This window comes from Pteropus alecto, unplaced genomic scaffold (genome assembly GCF_000325575.1).
Source record: "Pteropus alecto unplaced genomic scaffold, ASM32557v1 scaffold57, whole genome shotgun sequence".
NCBI lineage: Eukaryota > Metazoa > Chordata > Mammalia > Chiroptera > Pteropodidae > Pteropus > Pteropus alecto.
The window spans coordinates 2,809,659-2,834,540 of record NW_006442508.1 but is presented as its reverse complement, the minus strand read 5'-3'; the positions used below and the strand labels follow the sequence as shown (position 1 = coordinate 2,834,540).

Below are 24,882 nucleotides of genomic sequence, written 5' to 3'. Positions count from 1 at the left end.
CATGTTTATAAAATGGAAAGCAAAAGCAAATTACACACTTTTAAAATACCATACACAAGAAAGTAGACTAAGAAACTGGCCCATGGACTCAAAATCAAATGGCCACAAGAGATAAAACAGGTGATAAAACATGAGGAACTCAGGCTAGCTTTAGAAAAGCAACAGAGTAGATTTGAGGATAAATACCAAAGACCTGTGGACTTGGAAATAATTAAAAGGAGTAAAGACAGTGGCATAGTGAAAGATCTAACTCTGTCTGACAGGCCAGGCACTACACAACTCGAGCTGATACCACTGGATGAAACATGGGCCCAGATTTGTCAAGAGATGCCACTATCTAGATTTATGTAAAAATCTCCTAATTTAAAAATATTTGCAACTAATATGGGTTTTTTAACCTGTAGTATCATTAAACCATTATGATAGTTATTATTAAAATGGCAGCTAGCGGAGCTCCCAGCTTGAGCCTAAGACAGATTCACCTACATGAAAAGATGTAAGGTGAAGAGTCTTCTAGTCCCCCAAAATTAATGGGAGACAGCAGAGATGAGAATCAACATTGTTTATGTTGTCATCCATCCCTTAACACAGAGCACAAAGAACTTGAATACAATACAGACGGCTTGGGAAGAAGCAAAAGTGTTCGTGTTTTTGTTTTTTTGATTCTCACTTTTTAATCCATCAAATCCATCAGTTAACCAATTATAGCCAATGGTTACCGAAAACCAAGTATAATGGTGCTCTGGCAGATGTAAGACAAACATAACATGCTCTTGAAGAACATACAATATAGTAGGGAAACAAGACAAACCTGAAACATGAAGGGGCCATCATCCCTGAGACCAACAGAAAATGGGAGCTAAAATGTAGAAGAGAAAATGGAAAGATACCATCAAGTCAATGGGGAGGTCTAGTTCTTCCAAGCAGTGCTTCTTAAACTTTAATTTGCAAAGGAATCACCGGTACATAATCTTAAAATACAATTCTAATTCATTAGGTTTGGGTGAAACCAAAAATCTATTTTTCTAACAAACTCCCAGGTAATGCTGACACTGCTGGTCCTTAGATGTCATGTTGAGAAGTAAGGAGGCTTTGACTCTTTCTGGGAATTTTAATGTGCCAAGGGAAAAACATAAAACTTTGTTAGAACTTAAGTCGCACAAGATATATATGATTGTGATCCTAAGTTTACTGCTTTATGAAGGTGAGTCTGGGATGGCAAGGGAGACACTCACCAGGATGGTTTTGGAAAATTATTATGTGCATATAAAACCTATGTCAAACTACTCTATACTCAGATATAAGAAAGTGCTGGCTATGCGGGAATCTTAAAATGCATATTCACTAGGTAGGTTCTATATCGGATCTCATAGTATTAAAAAACTAAAAATGTTAAGGTGAAGATTTCATGGACTTCCTTTCTTCCTATCACTTTGTCTAATTCCTATCTTTTTTTCCCAGTTGGAAAGAAGACTATGATATGTGCTTCATAATCCCATTGTTTCTGTTGTACCAGAAGCACCAAGGTAGCCTTTCTGCCAAGGGCAGCTTCTTTCCAGTGAAATGCATGTATCCTAAGAACTTATTATAGAAGCTCTCTGTACCTCCTTAACCCTGACAGGCCACCTATTTCAGAGACTATTTAATTAAAATAAGTGTCAGTGGTTTCATTCGTCACTCTCTCTATGTAAGAGAGGAATCACAAGCATGAGTTGCTGCCAGTAAAGCCCTCACTGGTGAGTCTCAGCTGAGCTGCAGACATACAGCATTTTCACTAGCAGTTCCTCTAACCCTTCACTGGGGATTAATTACTCTGCGGGAGCCGTCTGTCTAGTACGACAAAACAATTTTCATTCATCAGCTGTGAGTTTAAGATTAATGAAAGCCACACTCTCATTGGAATGAAACACTAAACTCTCATTTGTGCTATCAATACTGGAGGAAATGGGACACTTTTTTCCGCCTCCATAAATTTCTGCTTTAAATTTCTGCAATAAAATCAGATTAGACTTTCATAATACCAAAGACTGCACTTTTGGATATATATATATATAAAGAAAAAATTGCCAAATGGGAAAACAGCGGCAGCCTCTGAAGGCAATGTATAAAAGCAAATTAGAGAAACCATCTTCCTATCAGTGTTCATTTTAGGGGAGTAATTCTTAGCTTTGTTTCTTCTCTGGTGCCTTATTTGACCTTAAAGCAACATACACTATTAATATGAAAGATTGCAGGGAGATAGAGCATAAATTTCTAATCTCAAAGTTTTCATTAGCATATCCATTAATTCATTGAAAATCTACTTTAACTGTTAATTATCCTGGAGACTGAGCATCCTGGTAAAGGAAGACACGGAAAGACCACATGAAAGACTGTAGATCTCAGAGGTTCTGGTCAGCCCTCAGATGATGGTGGCTTCTTGAATATGAATTACTCCACACAACTTCCACACAAAAATAAGATCAACGAGGAGCAAAAATAAAACCACACATGACCTATGCCTTCAGAATTACTAGAAGGGATAGAATAGCATGAGCTTCAAATTAATTACAAAAATAAATGCCGAATTACAACAGATCTCCCTCCACTGTCACCAGTAGCTTTGTCAATTGAAAGGACTGACAAGTGGTGACATACTAGCAGTAGTAAGCATTTTGTAAGCAGTAAGCATTAGGACACCAGATTTTTGTGTCCTAATATCATTCTGCACCAAAAGGTACTAAGGCTCTTTGAAGAAATGGTAGATTCCTAGTATGGGCAGGAAAGGTATAAGGTGAGCCTGGAATACCTTATACCAAAAAGTAAAGAAGTGCTTAATAAATTGATGTATGCAGGCCAAAAAGACACCCGCGCCAGTTTTAAGGGGCTCCCACTGGCCAAAACTAGAATATTTAGAGAATTAAAATAAATAAGAACAGTGACAAATCAGAACCCAGTGAATAAGAATTCATCCACAAGTATACACACTGATAATAAATAGATGGATATATAAATCTATAAACAAAGGAAAAACAAAGAATCTTTTTTACAAAAAAATGCTGACTAATAACTATAGATAAAAATTATCATTTTGCAAACATAACTCTAAAAATTCAGTCAGGCAAAAATCTGGGTGCTTAATCTTGGGTATAGAAGTTTAATGAGTAATGAAATAATCACACAGCCTCAAAGTATCTCCCAACACATTATTTATTCATTATCATGGGGGAAATGATTATGCTGTGGAGGAATGCAATAACACCATGATAAAATGATTAAAATTAATATCACTAATAGGGAGCAAAGGGACATCATATGACTTCAGATATGATACCACCAGAAAGATACATCACTTATATCCCATCCAAAAATGCATAACCTGAATCTAATCATGAGAAAACATCAAATCTCAATGTACCAATATGGAAAATGAAGAATGAATTCTACCAGGTTATTTCCCTGTCCCTTTCAGTACTGAGCTTCTATGATTCTGTGAAAACATGATTTTAAATAAACACAGAATGATTTGCTACCAATCTATAAACTGCTCTGCTCCAGTGCACCTTACATTTATGCCAGATAATCTCAACAAATCCCTATGACCCTCGTTTCAATATCACTTTTTAGATATCTTTTTGCAAACAAGACAACTTTGAAAGTGAAAGATGCCCTAATAATTATACCAAGACCATAAATAAGGCACAATTATCCACAAGAAATCAAGACAGTTATCTTTTTTGTTTGCTGTCAGTACTGGCTATAGCTAACTTTTTGGGTCTCAGTAAGAATACAAAACAGCTTTCCAGTTTTATCTCTGACCATTCCTCCACATAAACTCTGCTATAAGAAAACTAGTCATTTTACTGACTCCCAAACATATCTTATATCTACCAAGACACTAATCTCCCCATTTTTTAAAGTAAGTACATCCTACTTAGTAGAAGTATTATATGCCAGGTATTGTTCTAATATCTATAAATGTCTTAATTATTTTAATCATTACAATAACCACATGAATTAAGTATAATTATTAAATCCTACTTACAGATGAGTCAACTAAAATTTGCCCAGATTACATAGCTAATGGGTGATATGTCACCTAAGAATTTGAACCTAAGAGTTCTCCTCCAGAGTCACTGCTATAAACTGCTACACATGCTGCCTGGTTCAAGTCTTATCTGCTGCCTAGAAACCTCCTCATCCTTCTATCCCCAGAAAAGCACAGAATCCCCTAATATCATAACAAATATATTTTCTGCTATATTTCCTTAAACACCTTATAATATTTCATATCTCAGTGTGTTATTTTTCCCTTTTATCATTATTTGTTGTTATGGTTTGTCTTATCTAATAATTCTTGAGAGCAGAGCCATACTTTCATTATTATTATTAATTTATTACTTGATTTTCTTGTCATTTCATCGTTATTGCTTTGTTAATTATATATAATTATATATATGTGTGTGTATATATGTATATATATGACATATCGGGATATCTATTAGACTTCTTTCAAAATATATCCAAGTTTCAACTGTCTTCAAAGTGGTTTTAAATTAGATTACACTTTCTTTTTTGGTAAAAGCAGTCTACTGCAAAATCAAAATGTACTCATTCATTTAGTCCACAAGTATTTATAGAACATTTATTATGTAGTCAAGTACTATGCTGGGTACTCAATATATGGAAATTTAAAATATTGTTCCTCGCAGACCTGTGCAGAAGGCAGATGGCTGGGTAGTAAACAGATTTCTATGTTAGAGTTACAGTATGTTGTAATGAGAGCTTTAGTCGAGCTATAATAAGAATGATTCAAGAGCATCAGGGGATTTAAACTAATTGGGGGGAAGTATGGAAGCTTCCAGCAAAGAGTCACATCTGAAGTTAGTTTATAAAATTGAGTTAACTAAGGAAGAAAGTAGTAACATTTCAAGATGAGAGAGCAGCATGTGCAAAAAAAATAAATAATAATCGGGTTATATAATATGGCAAAGTATGGTTAGGATAGCTATATTGGTATGTATAGGCTGAAAGGGAGAACACATCCAGGGATAAGACTGAAAGAGTAAAATGGAAAATCATGGAGAGCTCCGCATGCCATGTGGGTCAGCTGTCTCTTGTGTTCTGCCTCGCAATCACAGCTTCAAGAAATATCACAGCTTCAAGTCACTTTGTAGTGATAGAAATACACTGTGAATTTGTGCCATCTTTTGCTTTCTGCCCTGGAATTTCTCCAGCATCTCAGTGTGGGGCACTGGAAGAAGACAACTCACTTAGCTCTTATTGTATGTAGCTCAGAAGCATAAGGAGGGAGGGAGGCTATAGATCTTTTAGGACAACTCTCACCATAAATGTTTCTCCTGATTGTTGCTGGATGGTGTAGATTCTGAAAAGCATTCTGGATACTCCTCCGAAGGCCCCAGCAAGATCCAGGATGGAAGGAACCCTAGTTGCCCGTGGCAGTAATCAATACACCTTTGTATTGGCTTTATCTTCTTTCCTCTCCCACATTCCTCCAATTCTCCCTCCAGCCCTGAGATTACCTCTCTGTGAAACTACCTATACCCACATCTTTATTTCACACTTGGCTTTTGAGAGAACTCAGGCTCACACACCAGACTCAAAAGTTTGATTTTTATATGTAAATGCTACAGAAAATCATTGGTTTGGTTTTAGCAGGAGAGTAATATCATTAGCTTTTCAGTTGTAGGAGAAAAGAATTGCTGAAGACAAACCTGGAGGCTGAAAAATGAAATAGAAAGGTTTTTTTCATGTCTATGGCATCATAAAGTGACTAACCAAACCCAGGACATAAATGAATTTTTTAATGAAAAAAATAAGAGTAATGACCTTAAAAAGTGGCTAACCAGATGGCACGTTCTGACTGTATTATTGGAAAAGGAAAATAAGAAGCAGCTAGCTCTGGGTCCAGGATAAATTATTAAGGACTCTTCATCTTTTCCTGTTCTGATGTTCTTTTCAGGAACTTTTTAGTAGCAGTAGTGTGCTGATAAACTATTCTCAAGGGGAATAAATAACACAAATACCAATTTGTAGTATTTGTTGGTTTCTGTGCTGGGAATACTCCCACCATGGCCAATTTCAAACTGCCAAGATTTAATAACTGTCTCACAAATTTCTGAATGCTTAGCAATCCTCTCTCTACCATATCACTGCTACTTCCTATAAGAAAGGCCCCTGGCTACTCAGAATTCTGGCAAACAATGCTCTCCTTTCTTCTCTCCATCAGAATGAAACTGCCATTCATTGCTTTTCCATGCAATGCTTTAATGAGAGACTCTAGTATTCTGAATTTTGATCCCTTCCTCACTCCTCCGTTATCTCCAGATAATGTCATTTTATGTTTACAAGGTTTAGTGGATTCTGTGGTGTATGTCCCTCCTCCCTTCCTTTTTCCAGGCCTGTACTCTATCTTTGGCTGTTGTGAGTGGTGGCTACTAAACCTCAGATGAATGGAAGCCACTTCGTCCAGGAGATTGAAGAGGAAAAGGGCAGAACACAGTACCTCACACTGGTACACCAGTTTCAATAACTCATCTTCAGACTTGATGAGAAAAAAATACTAAGTATCTAGATATGAGACACATCTGCTCTAAAGTGTGGGAAATAAACCCCACAAAGATCCAAGAACCTGCAACTCCTGGTGAATTATTTAGGAGTCTGGTGGGCTGGAGCATGCTGGAACCTCCTTTCCCTCATAAGGAAAAGACTATTGTATTTTGAAAATTCCACCTCTAAGAAAGAAGCACAGTGGTGAACCTCTTCAGGTTTTAGAGAACATATATCCATTTATCAAGTGGCACTGAGGTTGCTAGTTTTGAGTAGGGTTCACAAAAAGAAGGGCTTTGCAACATCTGCAGGCTGAGGTACAAGTAGGCCTGAAGTGTGCTTCATACAATACAGCAGATCTCATGTTACAAATGAGTTATCTGTGGTGGAGAAGGTTACTGCTGAATCTCTAGTGAGCCTCAGTAGGAAAGACACAGCACCAACCCCTAGGACTCTGGAGCAAGACAATGCTATATGCAGGAAAAGCTATATAGTATTTGAAAATCAGCTTCAGGCATGGACTAGGCCTTGATAGAAACTGAGCATATACCCTACCAGGCAATCAGAACTACACTGGATGTATGCTCCTTTGTGGATATATACTGTCACATCCACAAAGTCATAAAGTCAGGTAGAGAGAGCTAGCAGCTTCCTCATAAAATAAAAATGATTTATTTAAGATCAGGCTCAAAAAGGTTCAGAGGGCTCAAGTAAGATACTCAGACAGAAAGGAGTACCTACCATATACCACACCATCCAGAACCTGAACCCAGTAGAGCTGTAGAGTAGCATCTTGAAGGCATAGTTGATGCATCAGCTTGGGGACGATACCCTGATTGGAAGAGGCATCATTCTTCAGGATGCCTCTTCTTTTGAAAGATTAACAAACAGAAACCTCATTTATTACAGTTGAGAAGGCCTGTAGAAGGCGTTCTCACCCCAGACCATTTGATGTCAGTTAGCCCAAACAAGAGACATAATTTCCACCTCCAACAGAAAGATGTCTTTCTACTCTACTACTCCAGCGGGAAGAAAAAGGGTCTTCTTCTCCCCAGCAACCACTCAGCCAAAGAAAGACTGTTACAACTCGGCCAATGAAAAGCCACAACACTTTGAACTCCCAGTTTCTTCCAATGGACTCTTTGTTTACAATAGCCTTTCTAAACTCCCCCTTTCCTCTATAAAAGAATATTCCTCTTCTTTGTTCTCTGGACTTGAACCTGGTTCGCGACTGGACCACACGTCCCACATTACAATTCTTTATTATTCTCAAATAAACCCATTTTGCTGGAGAACTATCTAGCTGTCTATTTGTTTAAGGTCAACCCCTTAAACTAATGGTCATTATTTGGAGCCGTATTATCAGTAGCTAGAATTCATAGATTAAGGAATCAGTGAAAAGATGTAGGAATGATCCTATTTACCATCACTCCCAGTCACCCACCTGGGCAATTGTGCTTTCCATCGCTGCAAATTTAGGCATTATTAGTCTAAATCCTTGGTTACAAAAGGGAGTCCTTACACCAATAAACATGGTAAGAGGCCCACTAAACTTGAAGCCACATTTGACATCTGGTTACCTTGGACTCATCATGGTAATAATCCAGCTGACATAAAAAGGAGTTACCATACTGGCAGGAGTAACTGACCTTGTTTGTCTCAAGAAAGTAGAACTGCTGCTACACATTAGGGACAGGTAAAAATGTTTGGCCCTAAGGTGCTTCTATTGGTATTCACTTGGTTTTAAAAGTAAATAGGCAAGTACAGCAAACTAGTAAGGACATAGCAACAAGAGGCTCAGATTCTCCAGGGACTGAAAATCATACAAGCCACCTAGATAAGTAGAAATGCTAGCTAAGAGAACGAGCATGTAAAATGGACAGTAAAAGAGGGAAAAAATAAATGTCAGTTATTACATCACAACCAACTCCAGTATGGGGGCTATAATTCATTCCACTAATTCTCCCAGTAATTGTGGCAAGGCTATGTGTGAATGGAATAAATTTAAGAAACGAAGCAACTAATTCTGAATAGTGTAAGATGAGAACTGTAGTAGATGATGTTCCTAGATTTCTTTCACAATGCTGATTGACCCACCCCCAGCTACTGTAAATATTGGCTGCTAAAGGTCACACTTCCCCTTTTACTGGATAAATAGCTCAATAGGTGATGCCTTGGCACAGATACACACATGTGCGTGTGCACAAAGAGCCAATGGCCAATGACAGACTGACACAGGCATACAAAATGCCAGCTCCTTGCTGCAAGGTGGGCCCAAATCCATGATGCAATTTGTACTGTAAGTGTCCATGCTGAAACTGGTATCTAGCCAAGATCACTCCCTTGTTTAGCTTTCTTTCCCCGCCCTAATCTGCTTCTTTCTCCCTATTTTTTCTAAGAGTGCTCTCTTAATAAATCACTTTACACAAGAATCTAATATTAGGTTATTTCTAGGGAATGACATTTAAGACAATGGAGATCTCTAGAGTAGGAAAGTAGGAAAAATAATAGGAAAAATTTCATGCAGCAGATCAAAATGAAGTCTAAAATATTTGGGGACAAATATTTTTACATGGTCCTTTAAATCAAATTAGGATATTATCAGCTCATATAATGTAAAACAAGTTAATATCCACCTTGCAAATTTGCTCTGAGGATTAAAGAAACAATATTACAAGAAAAGCACCTAAAATAATTTCTAGGTGCAGAGAGCTTTTCTATCATTGTTCTCAAATGTGAAATGAGTTCACATCATAATGCAGAGAGCTTTTCTATCATTGTTCTCAAATGTGAAATGAGTTCCACCCTGCTGACTGCGGAGCCCCTGAGGTGATTGGCTTCCAAGGGGAGGAGTGAAGGAAGCGGCTGTGGGAATAATTGCTGTGACTCTGCAATGATTGTGTTTTGTGTTTTATTTTGTTTGTTTTTGATTTAAAGCAGGAGGGAAAAATCAAAGCAATGCACATTGTTTGGAGGAAATTCCTTTCTGTTTTAGATTGCTCAGCTTAGTTCAAATGTACCTTTTTAAAATTACACAATTAGCACTCCACTATAGATATAGTAGATAACTAATATACTAACACCTTCACTACTGCTAGTTAATAATAAATTGTTTAGCATCCATAATGTTACTTGATGGTTCCCGAAGTTCTAGTGTTAGAGCAATTAAATCCACCAGGTAAAAGGCTTTAGGCCTGAAAAAATATAGATAGCAGCCGGAAATCAAAAGGAATGAATACTGAAAAAAATAAAAAATTAAGAAAAAACAAATCTGGAAAGACAGAGGGGGGAAAAAAAAGGACAGGCAAAATAAATGTACACAGATCATGACATAAGATCACTATTAAAACGGTTTTGTAATTCAAGTAGCCTAATTCAATGTGAGTTAAATTGCGTAAAATAAAAAATAAGTCTTGCCAAAGTTCTCAAATAATGGTGGGGCAGGTGCCGTTACTTACTTGTCCAGGAGATGTTTTCAACTCCATGCTCCAAGCTCTCTTCTACCATTGAGGGAATACCATAAACTCACATTCCCAGCCTCTTATTATATAATAAGACCCTATTCTGACCAATGAAATGTACAAAAATGCTTCCAGAAAGATTCTGGAATTTTCTTTACCTTTCTGATAGAAGAGGCACACCTACTAAGAAAGTTCTCTTTACCACCCTTCCCCTTCTGTTTGTGAATCTGCCCCAGCTTTAAGCTATGGCAGCCATTTTTAATCCATGAGCAAACATCACAAACAAGCTAAGGATAAGAGAAGAGCAACATGAAATGGATTGTTTATCACATTATCAAGCCACTAAATAACCTCAGCAACAGCCTCTTCTAAATCTCTTAAATGATATAATAAATGTCTGTGCATTTTAAGCCATGTCTAGTGGACTACTCTGTGGCTCATAGCAGAGCACATCCCATATAGGTACAAATAATTACCTGGATTCGTGTTGAAAAGCATTACAAATCAATCCAGGCTATTGCTAACAAAAAGACAGAGTCTGTGTCTATCTCTGTGTCTATCCAGAAGGAGCAGGCCAGGCTTTCAGGATGACAGGTGTTGTAGAGGTTGCTCAGACACAAGGCATGTGGGTGGCTGGCTATACTCACAGGTATGGAGCCAAGTGCAGCAGAGCCAGGCTGACAAACGAGTAGCCATGGGAGGGTAAAACTAGAGAATCCAAGAAAAAGGCCGAGTTATGGGCAGGAGCCAAGACAGGATCTCTCACAGAGAAATTAGCCTTGGGAAAGCAGGTTTGTGTGGCAGGGGTTAAGCCAAGTTTAGAAGCAGCAGCTAAGATTTCCCAAAGGGAAGTGAGTTCCACCAGTAAAGCTCGCAGTACCATGAAGCTTTTTAAGGAGTGAGCCAAGTCTCTCCACATATTTTAAAGGTGTTATGTGAGGAGGAACACGATCTCTATAAGATATCTTGCCTCTATCCCCCAGCAAGTTCCTAAGTACTTATCATATTTTACAGTAACTATGAGTTTGTCTCCCTCATAAGAAAGAATTTAGTTTCTCTGAGGACAGAAATCATTCTTTATTAATCTCTACATACTCATTGTCTAATAAAGTTCTTAGCAATAATTAATTTACAATTTGTTTGAGGGATGAATAATAAAAATAATAACAGTATTTATTGAGCCCTTACAATGTACCAGGCATTGTGCAAAATGCTTTATACATAATAGTTCACTTATTTAATAGAGAATAATCACTATCAATATCCTCACTTTACCAGTAAAGAAACTGGAGTTTATAGAATAAATTTCCCCAGAATACCCAAATAGGAAATGGCAGACTCGGCATCTGAAACCAGGCCATTTTACTCCAGAGAACAATACTCTTACCCATTAATGTGGGGAAAGCAAGCACAAAAATCATTTAAGACACTATAGAGAATTTTGATATTTGTCCCTTCTTTCTCTCACAAAGAAAAGTGGGGCTTTGATTACTATGAGTTCTTGCCCTTGGGAGTAACTGATAGACCTGTTTTCAAGAACCTGGACATAAAGGTGATGATACTGGGTAGTTTGAAGAGCTGAAAGAAGTAAAAATTGGGCATCCTGGGAAAGGACTTATGTGATGTGAAGGGCCTCATGGGCTGCCTGTAGCTTCACAGAGTAGAGGGAGCAGCGGTGAAGATAGATCCTTAAACCAGTACTAGTCTTAGATTTTCTGGTCCCTCATAAGCCTGTATATCTTGCAGACCACAACTAGTGAGGAAAGGAGTCAAAAATGTCTTGATGGCCTAGACTAATCCAATAAAATGAAATTTTGTTGAATGTAGAGTCCTGTATGTAAATGTAAGAAAGAAACTAACAATATTACATTAAAGCAAAAAATAGATGTTTTATAAGACTAAAAGTTTTAACTTCATGAACTTTTAAATGAGATGTTTAAATGTTTAAATGAGTAAAAGATGTTTAAATGAATAAACAAGCCAACATTGCAACACTGTGATGTGGCCACCAACAATATTAATTTAATCTTAAGCTACATTCTTAGAAGTTAGTGACAGGTGGTCTTCACTCTATCCTAGTTTGATCAGTCAGTAGGTTCAATATCTATAAGATGGTGAGAAGATTTGAAATTTTGTCCTGAATCTCTTGCCTCTAAGAATCCCCATCAAATCTAGACAAGAACTTGGCAGAAAGATTGTGGAGAAAACTTGGGCAGTGGGTGAGTGGTTGGACACTAGTTGCTTAGTGAATAAGAACCCAAGCTTTAGAGTCAAACATTCTGATAGTTTTATCACTTACCATCATGTGACTTTGAGCAAGGTACTCGATAGTTGTGAGCTTGTACCAGTTTTCTTCTGCTGCTTAACAAACCACCTCGAACTGAGTGAAATACAACATTAAGCATTTATTGCTCACTCATGAGTCTGAGGGATAGGCGGCCATCAACTGATCTAAGCTAAGCTATTCAGGGCTTGCGTCTCTCACTCTTCTGAGCCTGGCTGGCCTTCTGTAGCATGTCCTTCTTTTGGTAATGGAAGGAATGCAAGAAGGCAAATCTAACCATACATGGACATTTCAATCTTCTGCATCTGCCACATCTATTACTATCTCATTGTTCAAAAGAAGTCATGTGGCCAGAATAAAGTCAAGGGCTGTAGAAGTGTGCTCCTGTCCTCAGATGGCCATGGCAAAAGGGCATCTATGTATGATGCTACTGCAGGGGGATGAAAAAATGTAGCCAATAATTTATTTACCTCAGAGCCTTAGTTTAGTTTTCTTGTAGACAAAATAAGCTTACCATACCTACCAAGTATGTTAGGCAGACTAATGGCACCTAAAAATGTCCATATTTTAATCCCCACACCTATGAGTATATTACCTTAAATGGCAAAAGTGACTTTGCAGACATGACTGCATTAAGGATCTTGAGATGGAAAGATTTTTCTGGATTATCCAGTGGGCCCAATGTAATCATAAAGGTCTTTAAAAGGGACAGAAGGAGGCAGGAGAGTTAGAGAAAAAGATGTAACAATGAAAGCAAAGGTCAGAGTGATGCAGGACCATGAACCAAGAAATGCAGGCAGCCCCTAAAAGCTGGAAAAGGCAGGGAATAGATTCTTTCATAAAACCTCCAGAAAGTACACAGCCCTGTTAAAACTTTAATTTTAGCCCCGTAAGTCTCATTTCAGACTTCTGACCTCTAAAACTGTAAAGTAATAAATTTGTTTTAAGTTTGTGGCAAACTGTTTAAACAACAACAGAAAACAAATACGCTAGGTTAGTAATTATCATTGTTCAATCATTCCTAAATAGAGATACTGCAGGCTTTATTTTTCACATAACCAGCATGATTAATATGGACACCAAAGGCCCTGCTTTTTTACTTCTGGAAAAAAATCATGAATCTTGTGTCATTGAAAAAGGAGTGTTTCTTGGAACAGTTTGGACGGAGTTCAGCAGAATCTTGGGATATGAAAGGGCATCACTTCTGCCAGATGCTTCACAAGGAATGTGCTAGTAGCTGTCAAAAGAAAGTGCTCATGAGACAGTCATAAGAGGACATGAACCTGGCTGTACACCAAAGGTAATATGCAGGTCAGGATAGCTGCTCTGACAGCAGGGGCTGGTTCTGAGGCACTAGTGAGCAGGGTTGCCTAGAGCTTCTCTATGTTGACCACGCTCTAATCCATGAAGCCCCTACCTTCAATCTCTAGACCCACCAAATTACCCTGAAGTAACAGCCCATCCAATGGTTTAATACTCAGATTTTCTCTCTATTCTCTTTCCACTGACCTTTTAGAGCATAATTCCTCAGTGCCTTCTTTTCTAACAAAAGCTGTCTCTTCCAAATCAATGCCTTGACTTTCACTACTCTACTTTATGGACTAGTCAAGCTTGCAGAGTTTTTATATAATAGAGATCTTTAATTACATACCACTACTTACATAAAAGATCCAGAAAAAAAAAAACAATTTTTTCATGATGTGATTTTGTTTAAGAATCAATAAAATAAAGAATACTTCTATAACTTTTCTATTAACAGTGTAGTAGTGTTACGTGAACAAAATGTACATCTTTCCTTCTAATGGAATGTCCTAAGACAAAAATAATTTGTCAGCAATTAGGTGAGATAATGAATTATTAGAAAAATAAAATTAATCAAAGAGATCACAAATCTTAGTTGAATAGATTTGTATATGTAAATAAAATTCCCTTAACCAAAAATTTCTTCATGATATTTTATTCTGTTCATAATTTTTTAAATTCTTTTTTATTTACAATTTTTAAATTCCTTCCAGACAATAATGATTGCACAAATTGAAATATTTTTATAATGTGTCAATTTATAGATTATTAAATATTTATATTGCTTTTATGAAAATTGAAAATACTGAGTTTCAGAGAAAATATTGGAAACTCTGTGGACATGACCAGACCACCCAAAGGATGTTTATCTAGTCCTGCAGTTATATTGTTTGGAAACATCAAGTGCTAATTCCCTGTTTATGTGGTAACCATAGGCTGCCAGTAAGAATTCATTAAGCAGTTCCAAGTCATTTTTGTGGAATCTGTAGTTTTGCTCAGCATGTTGTTTTAAGTCAGACTTCAGATAAATTCACAGGATTAAGCTTCAAGCAATTAAAAGCAAGCTCCCACAAATTAAAATGTCATGACGATACAAGGGTCTGATAAATAAGGAGAAACAGTGATATTCCAATTAGATATTCATTGAACTAAAGAGAGAAAATTTTAATAAAATTTACACAACTTGAATAAGTCTGTGCTTGTGGTCGAGGTCACCATTATTGACATCTGGAGACTTGTGGGATCAAGATGACTCACTAATTATAAAGATTACTCTTTAGTTATTAGGCCTGGAGAGAGAATTAAAATAGAAAGAAAGCAAGAGAAATTGAAGAAAGGGATGCAGTAAAATTATAGTCTAATAAGAGAAAGACTAAAAGGGGAAAAATACAAGCATTAGAAAAACGCAGCAGCTAAGTATGTTAGGCCAACAAGGAAAGAAACAGGAAGAATCCTATGGTGATGAGGAACAAAATCGAGTTTTATATCTGAATTCTTTCAGGAATCACTTTACACAACCATTCGCAATACACTACTGAATATTCCACAAAGGCAGAAATTAGGTTTTATTCTTCAAATTATCTAGCATAGTGCCTGTTCCATAATAGATAGGCAGTAAATGTTTATTAAATGAATCACTAAAAGAATATTGAAATAATACACAATGGAAAGGATTGAATAGAGCAAGCCACTAACACTTCACCATGCAAATTCTATTGCTATCCAGTACGGGAAATCTCAGAAACCAAAAGAGATAGAAAAGAGGAAAATAAGCACTTTCCTAAAAGAATTTCACTTAATCTACCAACTCAAAAAAATTATTGAGGTCTTAATTAACATAAGTGCCAAAGGCTATGATCAAGAGTAGCAAAAAGATGATATGTGGAAAGTGGTCACAGGGATTCCAAGGTCTACCAGTTTGCAATTCTTTAATTGTATATAAAAATATATCTGTAGTACCAACTCATTTTGGTACTTATTTCCTGCTTCTTCTCTGATAAGTCACGTAATTTCTTAACATAGTTTCTTGTATCATCTGGAATTGTATCAAAAATCCTAGTTTCTTGCCTACTTTTAATAGTTAAAAAGGCAATATTTCCATTAGTAGATATTTATTTTGATAGAACATTACATAAAAATTCCTCTGGATAAAACTTAATGTTTCATCCACAGAGAAGAATCTTGAATTATTAATTGTTTAATGATACTGCTTCATAATTTGCTATGAGAAATAACTATGTCTATGTGCATAAATAGTAACAGTTCTGGACATTCAGTAAATACTTAATAAATGTTTACTATTATTGTTGTTACTATTGTTGCTTTTCCAGGGTGGTCTGAATAAACTGCTAGGACCAAGAAGTCATCAAGAGTATCACCTTGTTTTCACTGGAATATGATTCTATTACCAATCTAGATTCAGTGAACCAGAGATGGATAATAAGCACAGCCAGAAACTGCTGTTAATATTATTAATCCTAAAGTTAGTAAACAAAGCTGAGCAGAAGTCTTCCTTGAGATAATCAATTCATCCTCTTCTATTGGTGACCCTTGCAATCTCATGACAGTTTAATCCAATGATGATATAGAGATAAGTTTAATAAATTTTGAAAAATACAACTTAAAACTGAATTGAAGCAATTTAACTCTGCCAAAAAACCTTCCCTAGGTGAAGATTGAACATTCAATAAATGATGAATTTTATAATCTGCTAACCAATTGTTGAACTTTTAAAAGATCAGATTATTCCATAATATGATATAATCTTATAAATCTTCATATTTGTAATTATAGCACTTCAAAAGGTAAAGTCAGGAGTTTTTGTATACAGCATTATACTTTTAAAAATGAACAAAGCTAAAACAGAGAAAGGCAGAGTTCTTATATTACTAGCTTTGGGCCAGACACTTGATTTCTTTGACATAGTTATCTAAAAATAGTCATTATAATAATTTTCCTGATTATTTCACAAAATTTTGGGTACACTAAACTAAAATAGTATATGTGAAAACCTTTTACAAAATGCAAATAATTCTGCAAATGCAATAGGATTTTTATTTTATTTTTTTGAAATGTTAGAATATTCATAAATATAAGCATACTAACCACAGACGTGCATCTATGCATACATAGATGGAGAATACATGCTTGAGTTCTTAAAGGAGTCACCAAATTATAGCATATGGAATAATTATTTTCCTTCTTTGTATCTATTTTTCTCTATATAATAAATTTAAATTTGTAAAAAAATAGGAAATTACAATTGTGGAAATTCAGTAGAAGATTCTAACAAAATATACAAGTTTGAAGAAAAGGTCAAGAAAAGATTACTAACTGAAATTTAATTACTGTCTGAAATTTAATCCCATAAAAATAAATTAAAAAAATAAACAACTTTAATTATCTGCATCATTGACCCACCCTAAAAGATTTTGGAAATATGTTGCTATTAAAGCAAGGTAGGTGTATCTCAAATTTAATCTCAAACTGGGTTATGAGAGTGGTTTTGTAACTTGTCTTGCATGAGGTAACAGTGATTGCTTTACAAAATAAAAAAAAATAATTTCTTTCTAAAATTTTCCATTAATGAGGAATAAAACCATTTATCTAGATAGAAATATCCTTACAGAAGAATTTATTTAAAATAACAAAAACATTACACCTACATTAGAGTGTGCTGGCAGGATTTCTGGGCCTGTCCCTAAACCAACTAACTGATAAATTAGAATATCAATAGAAAACATGGCTGTCAGGAAATCTTTATTTATCTTGGGCTCAGGAAAGATCCTCCTGGAGATCTAACAAATCATAGATCGATACATATCTTCTTTGTTTTCCTCATTAAATATTGAAAACACAAAGGACATTCAGAAATATGTTTATTAACTCTAGGAAACTGCTCTCGGTCAACGATTCTCAAATTTTAATGTATGTAAGAACAACCTAAAAAGCTTCTAATAAATACACATTTCCAAGCCATTAATAGATTCTAGGTTTTCAGATTTCTAAATTGGCCTCTCTTGAGCATTAAATTTTTGTCATCTCTGTAAGAGCTGAAGTCAAGTGTCTGGAACTAAAGAGAGATAATCTATACCAACTAGAGGTTCTTCAGCAATTTGCCAAAGGACCAGCAAGCCACCCTCTACGAAGCCCTGTTGAGAATCCAAGTGACCCTCTCTCTTTGCTTCCTGGTCCATCACTACCTTTAACAAACTCAATTCCCAGAATTCCATAAGGTATATTCATTGACAAATACCTTTAATATACTTTACAGACAACTTTTTAAATACATACTGCTAAGAAGTAAAAATGTTTTAAGTAAATAATCTCAATGATTATGCTCAGCACAGCTGAAATGTTTACATGGCACATGTCAATGCTTTATGAGACAAGAATAACAGAATGGGAAAATAAGAGAGAGGAACTGATTCACAGGGTCTTTGAAAGGTTTTATTTATATTTGGAGCTTCCTCTCAAGTTTCAAGTTGAGCACTTTAAGATTTTATAACTTCAAACAGAAGAAAGACCTGACTGTTTCTTCAGTCACAGTCCCTTGCTTTAATAAGATTGCCTGTGCATTGGAACCTTAATCAAATATCCAAGATACAACTCCTCACTTTTCCCTCCCTGAGAGAAATTTCCATTTACAGTTACGTCTAGTTAAGTTTGTTGCTTACTTTCCAATATGGAAAATATAAAAAGATCTAGGGGAGAGTCACATCTGGTCTCATATTTATGTATGGGAATAATTAAATTATAGCTTCCACGTTTAGCCCCTGGGACTTCTCTGCTACTACATTGTGAGATGCCTGCGGGAACATACTAAATTATTCTAAGACATATGCCTAAGATAATTATCACCACTTATGACATACACATCCTTCAGCAAGCAGCAAGCATTCAAGGCAGCTCTCTATCAAATGCTGTGTAGATTGTATTGCACAACTCTAGGGTATGCTGTTCATACAGGCAATGAGATGCACAGAGATCTTTGAAATTGTGCAGTTGGCAGCCCTAATCCAAGATAGGAGTTCCTTTAACTTATGTTTTATTCTGGAAAGATCAGAGAACATTCCATAATGATGATGATGATGATGATGATGATGATGATGATGATGAAAAGCTAATGATGATGGCCAAAATTTGTGAATACCTACAATATTATGATTATTTTACCCACATCATAAAAAAAGAAGGGCCAGCTGGATGAAAAATAAAAGATTACATATCAAAGACTTTGAGGGACCTCTGCTAGCAACCACTATTGTCCTCTTAATGCAGAGGGTAAAGGAAATGGAGTTAAATTACTAGAAAATGACAGCATTATTGGATTTTTTCTATTTAAAAAAAGGAAGGGCAATGGAATTATGCATAGAAAAGTATACAAGTAAATATTGTAACCGAATGTAATACTAAAATTTTGACTCGAAATTTCCTCTATTTCTTATTTGCAAATTTATAGCATTATCTTAATAGAGTCACATGGAAGAAAAGTTTTTCTCTTATAGGTTTTGAAGATTTAAGGTATTTACTCAAAAATGATAGTTTTTGAGATATGTGAACAAATTCAAATCAAAGTACAAAATTGGTACAGTAATTACAGCAGTTTTGTAAATAACTCTCCAAATCATAAAGCAATACAAATCATGACAAGCTAAATTAATCACAATGAATGCAATCTTTTTTAAATGTAATTGTCCTAGAGTCTTGTTCTATACATTGGCAGTAATAATTTCTACATTCAGTAAAATACAGAGGCCACTAAAATGATTTCATTTTAATAGTCACATCTCTAGAAATCTATTCGAAATTGTTTCCAATATAGTAAAACACAGTTATCAGTTTCTGATTTTTGGTCCCCCATCCCAATCCCTAATCTGTAAAATCCTGCACAGGTAAGTCTCATATATGAAAAGAACCTTTGGTCTTAACCGCTTTTACCATTTAATTATTTTTTCTTTAATTCTCATAGTGTGATCTTTCCAAATACTTCCTTTGAAATGAAAAATAGTCAAATACCTTTTTAAAAATCTTTTCTCCCTACCATTCCAGCAGCTTTATATAACGCCAAGTCATTGAATAATTCATCACAAGATATCACTTTATTTAAATATTGAGAATAATATAAAATGATATTAAAATGAAAAATATTGGTTTGCTACCTTAATGATAGTGATTATGAATTCCATTCCTGAAATATGATGCCTGTTTTAAACAGAAAATCATTTACCAATACTTCCAGGCAATTTCAAAAACTTGTCTTAATGTTAGATCATTGCCAAAGGCCCGAGACCTGAATAATACGTTCCTACATTACTGTGCAGAATCAATCACATTTTAAGGACAATTTTTTATTATAAAAATCTGGGTCTCAGTCTGTACTTTTATAGAGGAATAAGTTTTGTAAGTACTATTGTACAAATTCTAAAGGACAAATTAACCTCAAAGGAAAACAGTAAACTCTTCAGGAACAGAAAAAAGGCAAAGTTAGCCTTTATATCTTTGTAGCAGTCCAACTGAATCCAACCCCACTGAATGCAGCAAACTTTTCTGGTTTAAATATCTATACAAATAATGGTAAATGCTAACTTGGTATCTTAAAGATGATAAACCAGAAATAAACTTCTAAGTTTTTCTCAGATGCTTTAAACAGTACTGTCTGTCTTTTTTCCCAGCTAAGAAATAGATATGTTGTTTCACTCATTACACAGTGGAAGAAAAGACTCCTTAAATGTTTGAAATTTGGCTTTAAGAAGTCAATCTAGCTTGCTAAGCATAATAACCCTGTGTTTTAATCAATGGCTGTTGAGACAGTATCTTAGATGAGAAAGTGACTCATGAAGTATGTAGGGGTCATAAATAGGAGAGGCTTGCTTTAAACTGGAGAACAGAGAGGTGTCAAGAGGGTGAGTTAGGAACAAAGTTCAGGAAGAGCAAAGTGCAATGACTTACCTGTAATACTTTGGTCAAATTGTTAAATAGAGCTTGACCAGCACTCACTTTGTATTTGACGCCTCTGACTGTGCCATTTTTACTTAAAATGTTGACTCTTCTTGTACCAAAACACTTCTCGCTGGCAGCCCTTGCTAACATCAGCAAATTATCTTGGTCATTCTCATGCTCATCACTTTCTGATCCTATGTGGCCATTTTGTTGTCCATCAGACTCACTTAGTCCATCTATGCCACAAATACTGGCACATTCAGAATCCAGAGAGCCTGATGGTTGCCCATCTTCATACACCTCCTTCAAAACTCGCCCACTGTGAGATGAAGCGATCCGAAACCGGACTTTCCGTGGCCTGTCACTTTCCGGCTTCATCTCCCTTTTCAGCATGGTCACATCTACCCAAATAAACAGTTCATATAATTCTGGATCCCTTGTTATTGCATTAGTCTACTTGCCAGATAGCAGTATGAAAGCCTAATTCTAGTGACAGCAGCACTCATATGAAACTAACATTGAAAGGAAAGAAGATTCCCAGGAACTTAGGTGCATCTCTGCTATTAATAATGAATGAGTGTGAGTGTGCTATGGTTACCTTTAAACTAAAACTTGCAAAATGATCCCAGGCTTTAAATATTAAATAGCCATGGTGGATTCTTTAACAGGACAAGTGCAAGAAAGTGGCATGCAATGAAATAGAAAATAAGTGTGGGCAAGGAAATGAAAGAATTGAATTTTGAAGCCAATAGTGAGTGTCGAAAAGGATCTCAGTGACAGATATATCTCTACAGTTTATTGTCCAGAGTGGATGCCAGAGATAAAATATAGAATCAAATATATAGGATCAGAGATGTCATAGTCTTCTCACAGTGCTTATTTCTTCTGTCTTTCACTCCAAACAATCTTTAAAAAGGACAGTAAACATGCTATATTTCTGCATAGAGCTATCATTACTTGTGCTCATTAAATCATCAATTAGACCTCACCTACATTGTATAAGATGAATTTCAACCTACATCTTCATGCACAGCAGTTTTTCTAAAGAATAACTTTTTAACACACTATGAAAACAAAGAACTTCTGCTTTGTTACTTTCCCACTTCTGCTAGTAGAAAACATTGTTCTCTTGGACAGAGGGAAAGATTTGGAAAGGAAACATACGAAACAATGAGGGAAGAATGGAAAATCCCTCAAGCCAGCCAGATCAGCCAAAGCAATCCAGGTGATCAGCACTGATAAATATAATATCAAAATCACCCATGCATAGAGAAGGGTCCTCCTTATGCTGTGCTTGGTGTATTTTCTATCACCTTGGCAGACACCAGAAGAATCTCTTAAGATACAGAGCCATGTTGAAACTTACACTATAGTGAATATCCAAACCTTTCTGTACCTACAGAGAAGACATGCAGCTGGTCCTCACATTGCACTTCAAGGTTTTTAATGTTTATAGCGTTATCTAATTATGAATTTATTTTAGAAAACAAAAAATAATAACACAAAGTTGAAAATAAAAATCGCAATCTCAAGAGATGTTCATAATTTTGCTAATTTTCTTCCAGTGTGTTTGAAGATGAGATGTTATGATGTTCACAGCACTGCCTAGCCTTGTGCATTTAAGGGAAGAGGGCAAAAGTGCCTAGTTTTCACTGATGGAATATGAGTAAAAATGATGCATAACTTGTGGACCAAGGCAGTTAAGGCAGAGAGTGCTCTGTCTGTGCTATTTCTCTTCCTTCCTCATTTGCTAGCTGGTTGACCCTTGTAATCTTGAAAGCATATACTGAGCTTGTCAGAGTAACAGAGAAATTCACGACCACCACCAATCTGCTTTGGACTACACCATAAGCAAAAAATAAGACTTTATTGTTTTAAGCAATGGAGATTGATTAAAGAGTTGTTAGAACAGCTGAATCTAAGTGCTCTTATATATAAAATCATCTGCATTTATTTAGTATATTGCTTTTTTTCATTCAACATTATATAATGAGTCATTTCTTATATTTTTATTTCTTAAAAATGTGAATTTAATGTGTATTAAAAGTCCCCTTAATAGTTGTATCATATTTTATTTTATTCTTTCTGGATTGCTAGTTGTTTAAATTATTTAAATATTTAGTAAAATAATGCTGTACTGAATATCCTTGCTCAAAACTCAGTGTTCTTTAGTATAAAATCATTTGGGTAAAATTTATTGGGAAGGATATTTTAAAATGTGAAGCTTTCGATGCAAACTGCTAATTGTAAAAAAAAAAAGTTGTATAAATTACACTTCTACTAGTATACAAGTTCCTACTCTACTGTACTCTTGCCAATGCCAACATTTAATATTACCAATTTTTCAATGATTTCTTTATCAAGTTGATAAGTAGTCATTTATTATAGTTTCCCAACTTTAAATGCTATTGATGACTTTCATTCTGAATGTTTTCTTCATATAGAACTCTCACTGAAGAGAAGAGAAAGAAAAAATGAGAATCTCTACCTCATAGATAGTCAAAATGGGAATCAAATGTTAGAGAATTCTATATAATGCCAAAAAAGAAAGGGGGAGGGAGAGGGAGAGATAAAAGAAGAGTGGGACAGAGTGAGAGAGGGGGAGAGAGAGAGAGAGCGCTACATCAACTATATCTAAGTGATGCTATAAAGTGGCTTTAACTCAGCAAAGTAAAAAAATATATATAGTGAAAGTATATAACAAGAGAACTTAAGTGAGGAAATATGTACTGGGGCAGAAGAAAATTACTAATGCATCTTTACATCCAAATGTCCAGATCTTTCAGAATACACAGTAGTTAGTGGGGAGAGCATGAATATTAGCCTAATCAAGGGGAAAAAATGAAAATTCCGTGTTTGTTCCAATTATTTTTTTGTCCTGAGCACCTCATTTAATCTGCCTCAGCTCCACCTTTCCAGTCTTTGAGTTGGAAACTGTATTGCAGCATGAGCAAAACTGTGGAGTCAAAGGAACTAGGTTCAAATTCCACCATGACATAGCAGGAACATTCTTTCCACTACCCAATTATTTAATTTCTCCCATCAGTAAAATGGAGACAATATCTTCCTCAGGAAGTTGTGCTTGCAAAGTATCTTGAACTATCACTCAATATGTCTGCGATGGTGTACACATATACTGTGTATCCTCTGAATGAAAATAACTAATTCTAGCCTGAATAAGCAAGACAATGGCTATACAAGCTTACAGTCACTAAATATATATGAAAGATAGAGAGAATTCATTAGAATGACTAAAAAAATTGTGATATTTTAAATTTTTATGTTAAATATATAGTATGTATATATAATATTTTATATGATATTTTAAAATAACGAGACTAGGTAAGAATCATTTCTTTTTCAAGAATTAACAGAAAGTTCAGTAGACTAAAATCCACCCTGCCACAAGTATAAGGAAGTATCTGCTAGTTTGAGAAGATATATACCCTGTTAGATAATATGCCCTTGATAATTAGAACTCACACACTTATCTTAAGCTAAAATAAAAATCAAGCTGTTAGTTTCAGTGGATAAATTCTTTTTCATTCAGGCAATGAGTATTCCACAAGTATCTGTTGAGTGGCCCCAAGGATAAGACATTGCAAGATACTATGGTAAATACAAATATATATAATATTATGCCCATGCCTTTCATTAGTAACATAAGCTTAAGCAAAACAGAGTTCAATGCAGTGTACTTTAAGCTCATATAGAATCCCTTTTCCTTAAAATAACCAAATTAAATTACTAGTTATCTCCAATATAAGACAACGATTTTTCTCCACAATGTGCATTCTCATTCTGTTTACAATTTGTTCCCAGCTACTTAATGTCAATAAAGCAACTTCTAACTATTCCATTTGCCACCGTTTACCTGTATCAGTCTATTATTGCCTACATGTTAATTGCTTTGCAAATTAGCCTCCTCCCTTCAGCAAGAATTTCCTTCTCTTCCTTCAGATGTACTCCTATAATTATTCATTCATTTAACAGTGTTTATTAAGAACCTACTAAACATCAGAGAGTTGCTGGATTTGTACAGGTGAACATAATAGGCATGTTTCCTGCCTTCAGAGGTAGGGAGATAATATACAATAAACAAATAAATATATAGTCAAAATTATAACAAGCATTACTAAAAATGAAATGGATAAAGAAGGGAGCCTTCTTTAGGCAAAAAAAAAAAAAATCTAACAATAAGCCTCTCTGAAAATGAGATATTAAATAAAGTCTACCAAAATTAGAAGATTGATCATGTAAAGATTTGAGATGGGCAAACAGCTGCATGTGTAAAGATCCCGAGGCATAAAATCAGTAGGTTTGTCCAAAGAACTGAAAAAAGGC

The 24,882-nt window shown here is 35.4% G+C and overlaps 1 protein-coding gene across 1 annotated transcript in view; it reads right to left on the bottom strand.

The window, feature by feature from the left end:
* The window catches only part of GRXCR1 (glutaredoxin and cysteine rich domain containing 1), a 113,863-nt gene extending 92,920 nt beyond the window's left edge, over positions 1-20,943 (bottom strand). The window contains exon 1 of the mRNA XM_006922463.1: positions 20,548-20,943. Coding sequence (XP_006922525.1) covers positions 20,548-20,931 — 384 coding nt within the window. The 5' untranslated portion in view covers positions 20,932-20,943. The remainder of the gene's footprint in view (positions 1-20,547) is intronic.
* Between the last annotated feature and the right edge of the window lie 3,939 nt (positions 20,944-24,882).